Genomic DNA, 17,903 nt, shown 5'->3' with positions numbered 1-17,903 from the left:
CGGCTCTATATCTAACACGGAAGGATCTCTACCAGTCGCGATAATATAAAACTCCTCTGATATTAGAGTAACAATTACAGAAGAATAAAATAAAGCATATTTTGTTACCTTTTGGAGCTTGAATGGGCTCCGTTTGAGCAGATGTTTTATGCCATCATCACTGTCCTCGTCAGAGCTCATTTGCCAGTAAATTCAGCAAATAATGGGCTAGTTTTATGTTTGAGTTCACGAATATGAGCCCATTCACAATCTCAAACGTATTCTCAAAACTAGATAGTTTTCAACATCTTCAAAATCAATATTTCGATCGCTAACAGCTTCACCAGATCAATCCAGTAACAGTTACAGTCATATTTGATTGCGTTCAGTACTTGTTCTGCAGTAAATTTCTGAGCCATCTCATGTTTTTCTTATTATTTCGTTTTCTGTTTGAATGAGTCGTCACTTCAGCATTGTGTATCAGACATTGCCATGTTGTGGAATAAAGGTGAATTGCACTTATTCCGTCATCTAAGATTCAATTATTGTTGTGCAGAAAAAAATATATGTACACTCATACACACCTCAATTTTTACAAAAAAATGAATACAAAAATAGGCATTCTTTTATAATTTTATGATTTTTTTCTTGTTATATTCTTTATAATGAATTGATTGAGGAATACCAAGAAGGCTGATGTCTAACTTTAAAAAATGAATGAGGAGGAGGGTAGTGAATGATGTCCCGGGTCACTAAAGACCCGAGGTATGCATTTAAGGGTTAAGCCACAAATACTGGCAATACAGAGAACATTCCGAACCCGGAACATTCCTATACTTTAGGTCCAGAAGTATGGACTTTTAAGTCCAGAAAGGTACATGTAATGAAGCTGTAAAAAGTTTCTTATAGCAAACATTAAAACTTAATTAAACTGTTGTGATACTCACTCGATAGTAATCAGAGCTGTATATGTCTCTGGACATCCCGAAGTCTCCAATTTTCACAAGCAGGCCGTTACCCACAAGGCAGTTGCGGGTGGCCAGGTCACGGTGCACAAAATGCTGAGAGGACAGGTAGACCATGCCTGCCGCTATTTGTGTAGCGATATGAAGCATCTGTGAGAGACCAAGTTCCCCGTTCGACTGCATCGGTTGGCCGTCCACAAGGATCATGGCATCTGGACCATGGGCTCTGAATGTGGGGAGAAAGTCATGTTGGTTACACTTGTTAGTCTTGGCAGTAATTGTCCTTCACTGCTGAGCTACGTCCAGGTTTTTGCAATTACTTGTGTTTAGGATCCGAGCAGGGAAAATTGATTATGGATCAATGCAAAAGGGCACAGGGTCGAAATGTTCAAACGCACCGCCTTATTGCTCCATAAAATAATTCCCCCTCTAATCCTTTAATCCTGTAAAGCTGTCTGATTTGAAGTGAGTAAGTCAAGGCAAAGAAAGATGTGCTTTGACTTCAACTGTGTGGTGAAATAAAATCACCTATTCAGTTAACTTTTTCGATTTTCTCTTCACTCAGGGAAAACGATTTTTGTCTGATTGCAGCAGCATTTGCATAAGGTGGCTGTTCAAAAGAGCTCGACTGTAATTTGTGCATCTCTTCTGGTCAGTGCCTCTTCAGCAGCGTGCTCTTCAACTGTATGGTGAAGAGCTAACAATCAGGGAGCTAACATTCCAAGGGACAACTCTGCTTTAGAATGCAACAGTCTCCCATTAATTTTCTCAATAAAGAACTTGATTTTTAACAACATTCAAAAAGATTTGATGTGTCTAAAGAGGTGATTCTGTAGAAGCCACTTAAGTCATTTTGGGAAATATTAATTCAATTGCCAAATTCCCGGTGAAGAACTACAATACCCATAATCCCCATCATTACTCCAGTCTTCAGTGTCACATGATCCTTCAGAAATAATTCTAATATGCTGATTTGCTGCTCAAGAAACATTTCTGATCAATGTTGAAATCAGTTGTGCTGCAACATAAGTCTTTATTGTCACTTTTGATCTATTTAGTGTATACTTGCTGAATAAACATATTTCTTTAAAAAAATGTCATACTTACCCCAAATTTTTGAATGGTAGTGTATAATCAGTAACTTAATAATTTGTTTTATAATGTATCATCATTTATGTTTCAATTACATACATAGTCTTTACTTTGTACATAGGTTTTACCATTTCAAAAACCTTTTTGATGTTACTTTATTTCAATGGTCCACTTTAGATATTCTACTAACTATAAGTAACTAGGTTATTTTGGGTTAGTTGTTAGGGTTTGGGTTAGTAGAATAAGTTGACATGTACATGCAAAGTTACTTACAGTGGGTACGGAAAGTATTCAGACCCCCTTAAATTCTTCACTCTTTGTTATATTGCAGCCATTTGCTAAAATCATTTAAGTTCACTTTTTCCTCATTAATGTACACACATTGTGTGTACCCCATATTGACAGAAAAACACAGAATTGTTGACATTTTTGCAGATTTATTAAAAAAGAAAAACTGAAATATCACATGGTCCTAAGTATTCAGACCCTTTGCTGTGACACTCATATATTTAATTCAGGTGCTGTCCATTTCTTCTGATCATCCTTGAGATGGTTCTACACCTTCATTTGAGTCCAGCTGTGTTTGATTATACTGATTGGACTTGATTAGGAAAGCCACACACCTGTCTATATAAGACCTTACAGCTCACAGTGCATGTCAGAGCAAATGAGAGTCATGAGGTCAAAGGAACAGCCTGAAGAGCTCAGAGACAGAATTGTGGCAAGGCACAGATCTGACCAAGGTTACAAAAAAAATTCTGCTGCACTTAAGGTTCCTAAGAGCACCTAAGTGGCCTCCATAATCCTTAAATGGAAGACGTTTGGGATGAGCAGAACCCTTCCTTTTGGTTTATGTTCGCTGATCATTTATATGTGAATAAAAGATTAAATTAAATCTGTTCTTTATATAAAGCAATCAATTCTCTTCAGAAAATTTTGACTAAACTGCTTAATTCATATGGATTAGTTTTACGATCTCTTTATGAACTTCAAAACATCAAATTGGTAGTCACGTAGCTGTTTATGGAGGGACAGAAACCTCTCAGATTTAATCAAAAAGATCTTAATTTGTGTTCCGAAGATGAACAAAAGTCTTACAGTTTTGGAACTACATGAGGGTGTGTCATTTTTTTGGGTGAACTAACACTTTAATACTCTAATAAGAGTTAGTTGACATATAGTTGCAAAGTTACTTATAGTTAGTAGAATGTCTAAAGTAGAACATCGAAATAAAGTGTAACTTTTTTTGATTCTAATCAAAACTTGTAAGTCATGAACCAAACAACCAACTCTAAGTTGAATCACAAGTTGGGATTTGTTGGTTACATAATGACTTGAAACATATTTCTGAAGAATTATGGAGGAAGAAAAACTTTCCGAACCAAGGCTGCTGAAAAACTACGCAGTAAACTGTTGTGCAATGTTCCCCAAATTATGTACACTGGCTTGTCTAGTATGCCTTGCGTGAAGTTCGCGCTAAATCTTTTTAATTCAACACGCATATTATCTGCATGAAGCCTCACTGGAGTCTGTTGCCAAAATCTTTTTGCTGTCCATGAAAATCAACCAGAATTGTATCATTGCAGCTTTTCAAAAAAGAATTTCATCATTTTTTTTTTTCTTGAAATGCAAGTCCGGCCATCTGCATAAGTGTAAGAAATAATTCTCACTACACAAAAGAATAATTTATTATCACCACCCTTCTCTTTGCTCCCACAAGACAATCATCTCACTCCAGAACTCTATCTGCCTTTATATTTTCACAGTTCTCCCCTGCAAATTACAATTCGCATGGCCTCAATCCACCTTGCGACGTGCATACATTCAAGTTCAGTCCTAAAATGCCATTTTGAATTCTAACAATTTTGTGTTTCAAAACCTAGTGAGCTGTTTCAATATCTAATGCCTGCACAAGAAGCTGTCTACATAAACCACATTGTAACCGATATTAAACTTTTATCAACCTTATGTGCCTCATATATTTGAAACAGTCATATTATTAATGTGCCTTTTTTTATTTTAAGATTTTAAGAGAAACATGAGACAAAGTTGTTACTTCGATAAAAAAAAAAAAAAAAAAAAAAAAAAAAAAATAGAACTCAATTTAGTCTCCTGTGCAACTGTGAGCAAAAACATTTTCCTCTGGCCTGGCTCCATCTACCATATTAAATGGAAATTTTTAGTGCTTGTTGCAGCACATGATGAAATTAGATACATATGATATTCCAACAAATTTTGGCCAAAAATACATATCTTAGGAGCTCGAATAATTTTACTATCTATAATTTTAGATAGCCTTTGCTTAGGGAGGCAGCCTATAATTCCAACCCATTGGAAATGCATGCCTGTGGCGCCATTTCTACAAAAATGATATGTCACTTCTTATATTGCAACACTTTTAAACTGAAATTTCCAGTGTGTTTTATCTCAAAAAGATGAATGTGAATCTGGCCACATGCCGCGACAATTCACAAATGAAATGTTCTTTGTTAATGCTCTGTTGTGCGATCATGTTAACAAAAACAAATACAAGACAAAACATATTTGCTGAATCAGCCATGCCATTTTAGCTTGTGTCTACAATTCTTTGAGCTCTTTTATTGTGACTTGTTGCTGCACTCGGCATCGCAAGTGCACTGCTGTACCAGGTGAGCTACTGAACATGTTTACTACTTCAGAAAACACATTTGAAGCTGGTTATGTGATGCAAATGTCAAAATGTATTAGTTTACAAATCATGAGCTATGGTAAAAGCATTTTAAGATCATAACATAGTTTTATGCAAGGAACCGTGCAAAAATAAGTCTTTAATCGATAATCTGTAATCATAATTTGTGTGAAAAAGAAAGGTTGTTGCTGTTTCACTACCTTCGGTGTACATTTGAGCTGGAAACTACAGTGAATTGTATAAATATAGGTATTGGAATGTTTTCCTAATGAGCCTAGGGTGTATAATTCCCAATGAAAGCTAACCAGGTAGGTAGCTAATCTGAGTTTTGAGACAAAGCTTGGTTCTTTAGCATGCAGTGTTCTTTGTATAATGTAAAAAATAACTACCTCAGAAACTTATTGAGGTCTCCATGCTTCATGTATTCAAACACCATGATGAGAGGGTCGCCGTCCACACACACGCCGTAGAACGTCACAATGTGATCGTGCTGGAGGTTGGTGAGAAGTTCAGCCTCCCGCTGAAAGTCTTTTCTGGCAGTCAGGGTCGGATCTTTGAGAGTCTGAGAGATAGAAAGGATGCATCGAGGGAGAGTTGAATGCCACGTTTTTACTTAAGTTGTCCTCTAGCCAAGGAGAAATGAGGTTAGACTAATATGCCTAATTGCATTTCAGGATGTCTGCCATCAACTGAAATGAGACGAAAATGTACAACAAAAGGCATAAGCATGACTTTTAAAAACAAAAGTGGTTCAGTGACACAATTTGGCATAACAGTGTCATGTTTAAGGGCCATGACACACCAAGCTGACGATCGTTCATTGAGCCGTCAGTGATCATCTGTCAGGTTCGTTTTTGAGGTGTGTTCCATATGTCATATTTTATCTTTAATTTAATATCACAGTGATTATTTAGAGCTGCTCCAGCAGGGCTCAACCAGTCAAGAGCTGAGTTTTGTTGTTAGATTAACATTGAAGACAAAGACAGAAGATGGTTTATTAGGCTGCTGTCACTTTAAGAGCTGCACTTATCCAACATACTGTTACACATGCGTTTTCTTTCTCAGCTGTTTACGTTCACTTAAGACATAACCGACTATATTTCACAAGGATACTTGCCTGTACAGGCATTTTGACATAATTTGGTGGGAATTTAAGCGCAAGAAGACATTAAATAGACTATTTGCGGACTGAGACGCAGCTTTCTGGGTGCGCGCTTCGGATGTTTGCACACAGAAAACTTCTTGAAAACGTCATGTGATTACTGTACCGCCTTCCTGTAATAATGTAGGGAAGCACTTGTTGTACATAAATCATGTAACAGTTCATGTTTTTACTTGCTGCACATAGAATTTAGTTTTAATTCAAATGATGCATGTGTCAATTGAAAACCAAGTGCATGCAACAGAAGTGCGCTCTCTCTCTCTCTTTACCGTCAGTTAACGTTAGTAATATGCTCCTCATTTTACTTTCTTTACTATTGCCATATCCGACCGAACTACAAACTTTCCAGCAATGTCTTTGAAAAAGGCATATTCGCTCGACAAGCTCACACGTCTGTGCCGCCACACACTCAATCCACTCCACGTTTTGTTTATCAGCTAATGCACAGCAGCTATATAAGCGTAAATATTTAATTTGTTTAACATTCTAATGATTCGATACATTTACTTCATAGACATCCTTCTCTGATATATCCATTCTGCTCTCTGTTTGCTGCGTGGTATCAGTTGTTGGTATCAGAGCATTTAATGAGCACAGTATCGGTGCATCCCTAAATTTTACGTCATCTTACCTGAGCATTCTGCAAATATTTTCATAACAGCATGAGCTGGCAGAAACTAAGAAAGTGATTAGCACGACTGATATTTAAAATGGTAAGCATTTTAACTGTACTGCTTTGTTAACATTTTGTATATCAGTAGCCCTAGTTTTGGTTTCTCTTTTTGAATGACGAATATAAACCATTTATACCTGCTGATATAGACAGTTATTTCCTTATACGCAGGTGCAGAGCGCACATACTAAATGCAAATTTTTGGCCCAAATGCAGCAACATGAGGCGACAACTAAAGACGGATTTGTCACTGCTAGTTCTTTGACCTCAGCTAGGTGTGTCACAGCCTTAAGGGCTAAGTTCATTGAGGAATGCACAATTAACATTTCAAATAAAATATGAACGTAAACAGAAAAATAAATCACAATCTAATGTCTTCTTTTGCAGCACATTATTTGCACTTTCATAAACTAGTCTGGCAGAGGTTTAATATTCAGAATATTTGAATGTAGTGTAAAAATTTTGCAGTAGTATTTGTAATTGTACTTCCACTTTTACAATCACAGGTAACTCTGTAGGATGGATATCCTTACCAAAGTATTTATAGCATGACAAAAACAACCATTTCTAAAGCCCTCCAATGTGCTACTAGCCTTTTTATTGTGAGTCCTGCTCCTACCGATTAAATGATAACACATGATGCAATTTGATTTTAATTACAGAATTCCCCTGATCTCTCTGACACAAGCAGAGGGAGGCATTGACAGTGAATGGCGTATATGACACAGATGGTGAAGCACTCATTCTGTCAGGGGATGTGTTAGCGCCATGCGCTCAACACAGTCCTCCCGCGCTGTCTTTCTGTTGCAGCGTTCTGCCGGGGGAACTGGCCTGACAGCCCTGGCTTCATAAGATATCCTCATGATACTGGAGCATTTTCCACAGTTATCTTTATGATGTAATAGCTTCAATGGGCTCTAGTGAGGCAGTACATCGAATTAAAAGAGGAAGTTCAGATGTGGAGAGTGCTTTCCAGTGGATAAATTATATTATTAAGAAGTTGTTCTAATGTTACCCTGTAAAGCCTGAAATATTAAATAATAGTAGAACATTTTGGGAGGATATTTATATGGCCAAAAAGTAAGATGAATATACAATTGTAATTGCAAATTAATGAGATCTTTATAACAGTAAAGCAGACTACTTATATAAAAGGCATATAAATATCAGCTGACCCGCTATATCTCCCAATAATGGTTTATTAAAATCATATTTAAATGCCTTGTTTTATGATCAAAGCTCTGTAGTTTTGTGTAAGTGTACATCTTGAAATATTACTAAAATTATGTGCAGGTTATTCTCACAGCAAAAAGACACATGAACCACAACCTGAAGGGGGAAGTTTTTAAAATGATACTAAAAGGCCCTTTACATGGTAAAAAGCATAAATTAACAATCACATGACAGAATCATTTAGGAGATTGTGTACAACAGGTTTTTTATTAGCAGTTTTGGCCATAATATAGAAGCTTTGGCTGCAAAGTAGTTTCCTAAACACTGATCCTGACTATGCACAAATATATGGTTAGTTGCATTGTGTTTTTGTATATAACAATGTTTTTTTTGTTTGTTTGTTTGTTTTTTACCTTTAACTAATTTCTTCTTTGGGTTGCTAGACTTTCAACCCACCAATTAAGAACCAGAACGAACACAAAAAAAAACGTATTCACAATTATTTTGGATTAAACAAGAAAAAGATAGATTTTATCTACTGGTGCGTGATTTTATCCATTGAGAACTGACTGGATTGTCAAAAGTGGGTATGACAAAATCTAGCTGAAAGTAAAGCTGTTTCAAAGTTTTTCTTTTTGTTCAAAGAGTTTGAAGACTTTTTAAGGTGAATTTTGTGCAGTAAGACCAGGAAGGTGCATTTACTTTCATAATGCACATTCCTGGTAATGGATTGTAGTGCACAGGAGGAGTGCTTCTATTCAGAAAAAAGTCAGTGTAAAGCAAAGGTCAAAGAAGGTGCTTTTAACTGCAAAATCATGCCTCACCTTCACAGCCACCAACATCTTATCTTTGGTGGGGCTGAGGTTGTAACATTCAGCCAGAAACACCTTCCCAAAAGCTCCCTCGCCAAGCTCCCTCTTCAGAACAATGTCCCTCCGTTTAATATGCTGCACATCTGAAAGAGAAAAACAGAAAGAGAGAGAAAACCATAATGGTTTTTAAAGTTTTGTATGTCAAGGTCATCAGTTCACTGTGGTGCAGCAAAATGAACATGGATTGTGAAATGATACTGCTTTAAAGAAAACAGTACAATAATATTTTGAATTAGCTTTTATTTTTTATATTTTTAGTTTTCATTACAATGTTTAGTTTTAGTAATTTTATGTGCTTTTGTCATTTTTTTAACACAAGAATGAACCTCATTGGTTCTTGCGGAAGTTCAAACGTGCTGCGTAACACGAGAATGAAACTCATTGGTTCTTGCAGAAGCTCAAACGTGCTGCGTAACACAAGAATGAACCTCATTGGTTCTTGCAGAAATTCAAACGTGCTGCGTAACACGAGAATGAAACTCATTGGTTCTTGCAGAAGCTCAAACGTGCTGCGTAACACACAAGAATGAACCTCATTGGTTCTTGCTGAAGCTTAAACGTGCTGCGTAACACACAAGAATGAACCTCATTGGTTCTTGCTGAAGCTCAAACGTGCTGCGTAACACACAAGAATGAACCTCACTGGTTCTTGCAGAAGCTCAAACGTGCTGCGTAACACGAGAATGAACCTCATTGGTTCTTGCTGAAGATAAAACGTGCTGCGTAACACGAGAATGAACCTCATTGGTTCTTGCTGAAGCTAAAACGTGCTGCGTAACACACAAGAATGAACCTCATTGGCTCTTGCAGAAGCTCAAACGTGCTGCGTAACACGAGAATGAACCTCATTGGCTCTTGCGGAAGCTCAAACGTGCTGCGTAACACGAGAATGAACCTCATTGGTTCTTGCTGAAGCTAAAACGTGCTGCGTAACACGAGAATGAACCTCATTGGTTCTTGAGAAGCTCAAACGTGCTGCGTAACACGAGAATGAACCTCATTGGTTCTTGAGAAGCTCAAACGTGCTGCGTAACACGAGAATGAACCTCATTGGCTCTTGCGGAAGCTCAAACGTGCTGCGTAACACGAGAATGAACCTCATTGGTTCTTGCTGAAGCTAAAACGTGCTGCGTAACACGAGAATGAACCTCATTGGTTCTTGCTGAAGCTCAAACGTGCTGCATAACATGAGAATGAACCTCATTGGTTCTTGCAGAAGCTCAAACCTGCTGCGTAACACGAGAATGAACCTCATTGGTTCTTGCGGAAGCTCAAACGTGCTGCGTAACACGAGAATGAACCTCATTGGTTCTTGCAGAAGCTCAAACGTGCTGCGTAACACGAGAATGAACCTCATTGGTTCTTGTGGAAGCTCAAACGTGCTGCGTAACACGAGAATGAACCTCATTGGTTCTTGAGATGCTCAAACGTGCTGCGTAACACATGAATGAACCTCATTGGTTCTTGTGGAAGCTCAAACGTGCTGCGTAACACGAGAATGAACCTCATTGGTTCTTGAGAAGCTCAAACGTGCTGCGTAACACGAGAATGAACCTCATTGGTTCTTGCAGAAGCTCAAACGTGCTGCGTAACACGAGAATGAACCTCATTGGTTCTTGCTGAAGCTCAAACGTGCTGCGTAACACGAGAATGAATCTCATTGGTTCTTGCTGAAGCTCAAATGTGCTGCGTAACACGAGAATGAACCTCATTGGTTCTTGAGAAGCTCAAACGTACTGCATAACATAAGAATGGACCTCATTGGTTCTTGAGAAGCTCAAACGTGCTGCGTAACACGAGAATGAACCTCATTGGTTCTTGCAAAAGCTCAAACTTGCTGCGTAACACGATAATGAACCTCATTGGTTCTTGAGAAGCTCAAACGTGCTGCGTAACACGAGAATGAACCTCATTGGTTCTTCAGAAGCTCAAACGTGCTGCGTAACACGAGAATGAACCTCATTGGTTCTTGAGAAGCTCAAACGTGCTGCGTAACACGAGAATGAACCTCATTGGTTCTTGAGAAGCTCAAACGTGCTGCGTAACATAAGAATGGACCTCATTGGTTCTTGCAAAAGCTCAAACTTGCTGCGTAACACGATAATGAACCTCATTGGTTCTTGAGAAGCTCAAACGTGCTGCGTAACACGAGAATGAACCTCATTGGTTCTTCAGAAGCTCAAACGTGCTGCGTAACACGAGAATGAACCTCATTGGTTCTTGAGAAGCTCAAACGTGCTGCGTAACATAAGAATGAACCTCATTGGTTCTTGTGGAAGCTCAAACGTGCTGCGTAACACGATAATGAACCTCATTGGTTCTTCAGAAGCTCAAACGTGCTGCGTAACACGAGAATGAACGTCATTGGTTCTTGAGAAGCTCAACGTACTGCGTAACACGAGAATGAACCTCATTGGTTCTTGCTGAAGCTCAAATGTGCTGCGTAACACGAGAATGAACCTCATTGGTTCTTGAGAAGCTCAAATGTACTGCGTAACATGAGAATGGACCTCATTGGTTCTTGTGGAAGCTCAAACGTGCTGCGTAACACGAGAATAAACCTCATTGGTTCTTGAGAAGCTCAAACGTGCTGCGTAACACAAGAATGAACCTCATTGGTTCTTGAGAAGCTCAAACGTACTGCGTAACATGAGAATGAACCTCATTGGTTCTTGTGGAAGCTCAAACGTGCTGCGTAACACGAGAATGAACCTCATTGGTTCTTGAGAAGCTCAAACGTACTGCGTAACATGAGAATGAACCTCATTGGTTCTTGCAGAGGCTCAAACGTGCTGCGTAACACGAGAATGAACCTCATTGGTTCTTGAGAAGCTCAAACGTGCTGAGTAACACGAGGATAAACCTCATTGGTTCAGAATTGGGATACAGCTTGAATAGTATGGACTTTTTTTTATGGTGTTTTTTTTTATTGTGTATTTTTGTAGATGTGGTCACTGAATTGTTGCACAGCATGCACAAAAACAAAAAGCACTGTCAGTGATTCTCATCAACGTCTATGTGATCAAACAATGATGAGAAAGGTCCAGGCATACAATTATCCAAAAAATATCATTATGCAAGACAATGTCCCTTAGGAACAGTTGGCAAAAATGATTGCGGAAAACAGCCAAATGAAATATGAGTGACAGGTTATCTGTATGCGCCCATTGTGCGTGTTGTGTTTACGCGTACGTGTACAAGTGTAAATAAAGGCTTCAATCGTGAGTTGTTCGCATTGTATAAAAGGTCAGTTCCTGTTCAGATGGAATCTAGAATTGCTGCTCACAGTCACAGCTGGATATTTTCTGCATGTTTTTTTGTATCCTCTGAGTTCTTTTTCTAAACAAAATGAGTGTGATGCAAATGAGAGTCAATTGTAAAAGGTCTCTTTTTGCCATCTGTTGGGAACTCACCTGGGACTTGTAATGCTTTGCCATCAATGCTCATTGCCATTTCCAATTATTTGTGTGAATTTAAAGTAGCTTAAAAGCAAAAATGCTCAACCACAAAATGCATGAAAAATACACCAAAGGCAACAAATATGACTAATTTTTAAATTCAAATAAACACATCTAATCAGTGGCCTAAGCCTAACACTTCAATAATAATATAGGTGAGGAGTTATGTAGGTTTCTGAAGGAATTACACAACATAAACCATAGACTATTATTCACACATGATGTAAACATGTAATCATACTGAATTGCCTATTATAGTGCTGTCAGATCACTCTTGTAAAAACCAACAAAAATAACCATTTGCACAAATGATTTTTTTTCTTCTGTGTGTACTTATAGTGGACACAATTACTTTCTACAAGGATACGTAGATCCTTGTAGAAAAGGATTGGTGATTTTTTTGTGTGTGTGTATGTAATGCATTATAAAAGTATTAATATAATGCCTTTTAATGCACGTTGTAATTAACTGAATGTTCTTTTATATAGCTGTAACCAAAGCACAATAATACATTATAATAATACGCACATTTATTGTTCAACATTTAAAGAGAATGATGCATCACAGCATATGATCAACAAGTACATCAGTGTTTGACATAATTGTACGTTATTATTGCATTACTAAGTAAGTGTTGCATTGCATTCAAATGTGGGTTTATAATTTACAATTATAATGAAAAAATATATGATGCATTTCAGTGTAGAATAATTAATACTTTTGTAAGACGGTTTCAAGTTGTGTTTATTAAAATATTTAATTTATTGAAACAGCTTGACAAGGAAGATTATATTCAGTGTAAAGGTCCGTTCACACCAAGAACGATAACTATAAAGATAATGATAAAGATATAGTTCATTGTCTTGCTTGCAGTAAAAAAAGTCTAGGCATTGTCTTTTTTCTTTCCTGACTTTGTTGGCTAAATTCACTGTTAGATTAGATCGATTACACTAGCTATTCATTCGAAACATAGCATGCTGAGGACATCTGCTGGTTAAAGCCATGTAAATGCAACATGAACAGCAAAAACATGTTGTACACACTTAGAATAAACAGACTGTTATAGTTTGTTGGCGTGGACGCAAATATAGTTATCTTTATAGTTATCGTTCTTGGTGTGAACGGGCCTTAACACCTTACGTTAAAGTTGTAACAAAATCAAAATTGACCCTATTTACTTTATTAGCACACATTACTAGTCTTGTGGTGAACAATTAATCCATGCAAGTTAATACAATTTGCTTCTGCTCTGGAATGGCGTTCAATCTCTGATGCCGTCAGTTTGACGGCTTGGGTTGAATATCCTTAACCACTCCCCTCTGTTTCACTTGGAAATATGCCACAAAACTAAAGTAAAGATGGTTGCAACTTCCGGTTCACAGGGACTTTAAGGGCAACAAAAATCACACTGACAGACATCCTGTATCAGGTGCTACTATCATCATTAAAGCTCAGAGACTTGAGCAGCAGGGATCTAGCAGACTGAAGCAGAATCAGGTCAAGTCTGGAGCACTTTCGTGTCCCCAAAAACCTCATTTATATTCACTCGTTCTTTCATTAAGTGGTCCGCTGGGTTTGTCCCATCCTCTGAGCGAACAATTACATGTGCACCTGCCGTAGGAGTTTGGGATGGGTTAACTTAACCTTCAGCTTCCCACCCAACCGGCAAGCCCTGCTCCCCCCACAGCCTATTTACCCCGATTCCTGTTCTGGAAAGCCTCTGAATTAAAAAAGCAATATCCCGAGACTCACTGTCATTCATTTATTCCTCATCCTGACTGAACATGTATCAACCCCTGAAGGCTGAAATTAGGAAAGAGACACAGGCAGGTGTGTTTGCAGCAGTAAAACTCTGATTAGAAATAGTGCTGTTCATCAAGCTTTGTCAATTGACTCTTTCCCGCCATTGATGGAATTCCCTTCATTTATGATGAGTGGAAAGCAGTCGTGAACGAACCTGGAGGGAATCTTCTGAAAGAGTACAGAATCTCTTGATCAAAACACAGGCAAAGAAGAAGCAGAAACTGTAGGCCCGGTTTCACAGACAGGGCTTAGACTAAGCCAGGATTAGGCCTTAGTTCAATTAGGACATTTAAGTAGCTTTTATTAACATGCCTTAGAAAAAACAAAACAATGCCAGTGCAATGTCAGTGCAAGTTCTTTTCCGTTAAAACAGCTCAAACACACATTTTAGTCTAGGACTAGCTTAAGCCTTGTCTGTGAAACCAGGGGGTAATGTAATGTTTTTTTTTTATTTATTTTTTTTAATAAAACTTACCTACATTCAAGTATTGATTAAAAGAAGAATGCATGAAGCTACTGTATATATATATATATATATATATATATATATATATATATATATATATATATATATATATATATATATATATATATATATATATATATATATATTTTTTTTTTTTTTTTTTTTAAAGCAGAGGCTATGTTCTTTCTTTTGATATGTTAAGATATTCATACAACAAACTATTCTGGGGGGCATCAAAAGTTTTGTGAAAAAGTTCATTTTAAAATATGAGACTATGTGCAGATAAACGCTAACATTCATGATTCAGTACTTCTCTAGATTCTAAAAGAACCTCTAGATTCTCTTATTCTAAAAGAAACAGTTTTCTTCATAATTTGGCCAGTATGTAGAGGTTAACCAATCAGGACCAATTAGAATGAATTCTAATTAAAGTCCTGAATCTGAATTGAGGAAAAACAAGATGCAGAACATTTTAAGGATGTAAAATTGAAATAAACTGAAATTCAAAGAAATCCACAAATGTAAATAATGTAATTTTCAACTAGAAAAAGAATGCATAAATAAAAAAAAAAATAAAATGCAAATTTAAATTTAAGAAAGTGAAAATACAGTAATTAACTCTTTCCTTGCCATTGTTGGAATTTTCTGGCTTTCCCTGTTTTCACTGTTATCCTGAAAGAGTACAGAATCTCTGGATCAAAACACAGGCAAAAAGGGTGCTGAAACAAGCGATAAAAGCATTGCTTATGCACATTTATTATTATTTTTTTTTTTTATGAAACTTGCCCACATTCAAGTGTTGATATTTTTTTTTTTTTTTTTTTTTAAAGCAGCTCTGTTTTTCCTTTTGATATATTACATGTTCTGATATTCATACAACACAATATTCTGGAGACCATTACATTTTAGTGTAAATGTAAAAAAATGCTGATGGTGGCTGGCAACTTTAAAAAATAAATAAATAAATAAATAAATAAAAAACGCTGGCAGGGAAAGAGTTAATGTAACTTTAAACTAGAATATGAACATAAAAAAAAAAAAAAAAAAAAAAATATATATATATATATATATATATATATATATATATATATATATATATATATATATATATATATATTATATATATATATATATATATATATATTATATATATATCTCAATTCACAATTACAGCTGATCAGTTATTATCAAGCACCTGGTTTGTGTCGGTGTCTCCCTTCATTGAACTTGAAATGAGGTTGGATGAGATGGAAGCCCAATTATGAGCAGTAACAATGGATCGGTTGAATCAGAATCTTTGTGAAGGTGTGCGCATTCAGAGCTCCATTAAACCTTGCCTGCATTCATTTACAATGCCCTTTTTCAGAGCGGATGCCTTTGTCCTCTCACTCTTTAGCCTGATAAATTCAGCTTGTCATCAAATGTTACCTTGAAACAATGCAATCGAAGTAATTGTGTCCAGAACAATGAAGGTGTACACAGGAGACATCGGCATGGACATATCTTCTTCAGATGTCCCGAGCAGTTCAATGTGAACAGGACACAAAACACGGTCACTGCTGGATACAAATATCAGCAGCCATTGCCGCTAATCTGATGAAGAGGGAGAAATGAGCGGATATTGCTGGAGTACGATAAAACAATTGCTTTTCTCAACTGTATCTTTGAGACAGGTTATTTAAAATGGAAGGTCATTCTTTTCACTCTTGCATATATAATTGTAGTTTGGCTCTTGCTACAAAATCATATGTGACAACTTCCAACATATTAAGTTATAAGTATTTAGGCTAATATGTTTTTCAACATTTGAGGGATATAATGTGACAATCTTATAAATGTGCCAAAACTGCTCAAAATTATATATATTTGCAATGCACTGTCAGGATCTTATAGCCTTTGTGATCAAAGGAGCACAATGTAAAAGCTAGTGCACTCACTTCCTCCAAGAATACTGATACCTGAATAATGCGTGATCCAGCTGCTGTATTTCCCATGACTTATGCCAGAAATCCCAGCATGATTAATAAATCATACACTTGACATACAAGTCATGACATAAGAAATCAAATTTGCCTTTATCTTTAAACATATAAGAGGTCTTTGTACCATTAAATCACCCTGCAATGTTCATAGCTTAAAATGTCCTCCTCATTATAAGCACTTATTTAAAGGGGACATAACACACAGTTTCTGCCAATATCATGTGAATCTTGAAGACCTATGGAGTAGTATAGCTTCCTTCATATCTCTGAATAGACTTTAGTTTTATCAGATTAATAAAAGACAGATACACTGTACCGAGTCTTTCCGAAAACAGCCGAGCTCCTGGAGGCGTGCCGAGAGCTAAGCTAAAGAGTGACGAGCACGCACAGCTTTTGCATAGCGAAGCTATCGATGGTCAGCTAAACAAATGTATTTAAACACACACAATACACCATCGCATTATCCCTGGATAACTTCTGATTTATTATACGTTCATGTTGTTTACATTATATGCACCAACTGCCAACAAAACAGACATTTGATGCAGTTTTACTCACACCTGCGGTTCTGACTCATGACCGGGATCATTATCGCTGTGACCGCTCCATCTTTCAATTTCAAATGATCTGTAAATCCAGCATCGAACTAAATGACGGTTTTATATGGAAAATGTTTTCAAAACACTCGCGTACAATAGCAAGTGGGCATTGATGCTGTTTCCTATGCAATGACGTTAGCCAATCATAATAGCGGCTGTTTACTGACAAGCCTTAAAGGAGCCGCTCCTTAAAAACTGATAATTTTCCTTGCTCTTTTGAAATAAATGTGTTATGTTAACATAATCCTATGTTTTGTGATCTACATGGCAAAAGCAAGGTGAACGAATGTTCAAACAGACAGAAAAGTCAACACTTGGTATCTAATGTGCAAATGTGATGCTAGAGATTATTCTAGGATCTTGGATACAGGTAAAGCAAAACTCTGTGCTAGCCATCAACTGAGATACTAAGTAGTTCAGGAATAAACTCATGTTGGGTTGAAAAGGGATGTAAATGCAGCAGAACTCAATTGTAATTGCAAAACAGCTTGTGTGAATTAGTCATCTTATGGATTCCTCAAAAGTCAGCATGTCATGGCTCAAGGGACTTGCTTACTTGAAACCGTGCAACAGCTTCCTTTCAAACAATCCTACTGCAGAAGTCTACAAATAAAACCGTAATCATGCAAGTACAATTTTTAATTGTCAAAACTGTCGTATGATTGAATCTCTAAGGTGGCATTTCACAAAAACACATCCAAGTCACATTTCACACGCAAAAAAATGTATATAGCTTAAATAATTAAGCCTATTTTAAGATTTTTTTTCTTTTCTTTGCATTGATGATGATTAAATAAATGTTTCTCCACAAATTACCATAATGTCCAGACATTTTACTTTTGAGTTCTTGTGTATTTCCCATTATATTATCATTACTGTATAACAGTAAAATAACGCAATACAATTTTTTTTATTATGAATTGAAACATGCAGTATAAAATATTACTGTGTGAAAATAAAATTTAAATATTTAAATTATTGAATAATAATACAGTATAATTATGAGATATT

General features: G+C 36.7%; 1 protein-coding gene across 4 annotated transcripts in view; it reads right to left on the bottom strand.

Moving 5' to 3' along the window:
• Positions 1 to 17,903, bottom strand: part of ntrk3b (neurotrophic tyrosine kinase, receptor, type 3b) — a 165,424-nt gene that overhangs the window by 11,582 nt on the left and 135,939 nt on the right. For all 4 annotated transcript variants that reach the window (XM_067400335.1, XM_067400336.1, XM_067400333.1 and 1 more), the window contains 3 exons: positions 8,537 to 8,667; positions 5,094 to 5,266; positions 927 to 1,170 (listed from right to left, as the gene is read on the bottom strand). In XM_067400335.1, coding sequence (XP_067256436.1) covers positions 927 to 1,170; positions 5,094 to 5,266; positions 8,537 to 8,667 — 548 coding nt within the window. The remainder of the gene's footprint in view (positions 1 to 926; positions 1,171 to 5,093; positions 5,267 to 8,536; positions 8,668 to 17,903) is intronic.

This window comes from Chanodichthys erythropterus, chromosome 11, assembly GCF_024489055.1.
Source record: "Chanodichthys erythropterus isolate Z2021 chromosome 11, ASM2448905v1, whole genome shotgun sequence".
Lineage (NCBI taxonomy): Eukaryota > Metazoa > Chordata > Actinopteri > Cypriniformes > Xenocyprididae > Chanodichthys > Chanodichthys erythropterus.
This window is presented reverse-complemented; position numbering and strand designations above follow the sequence as displayed.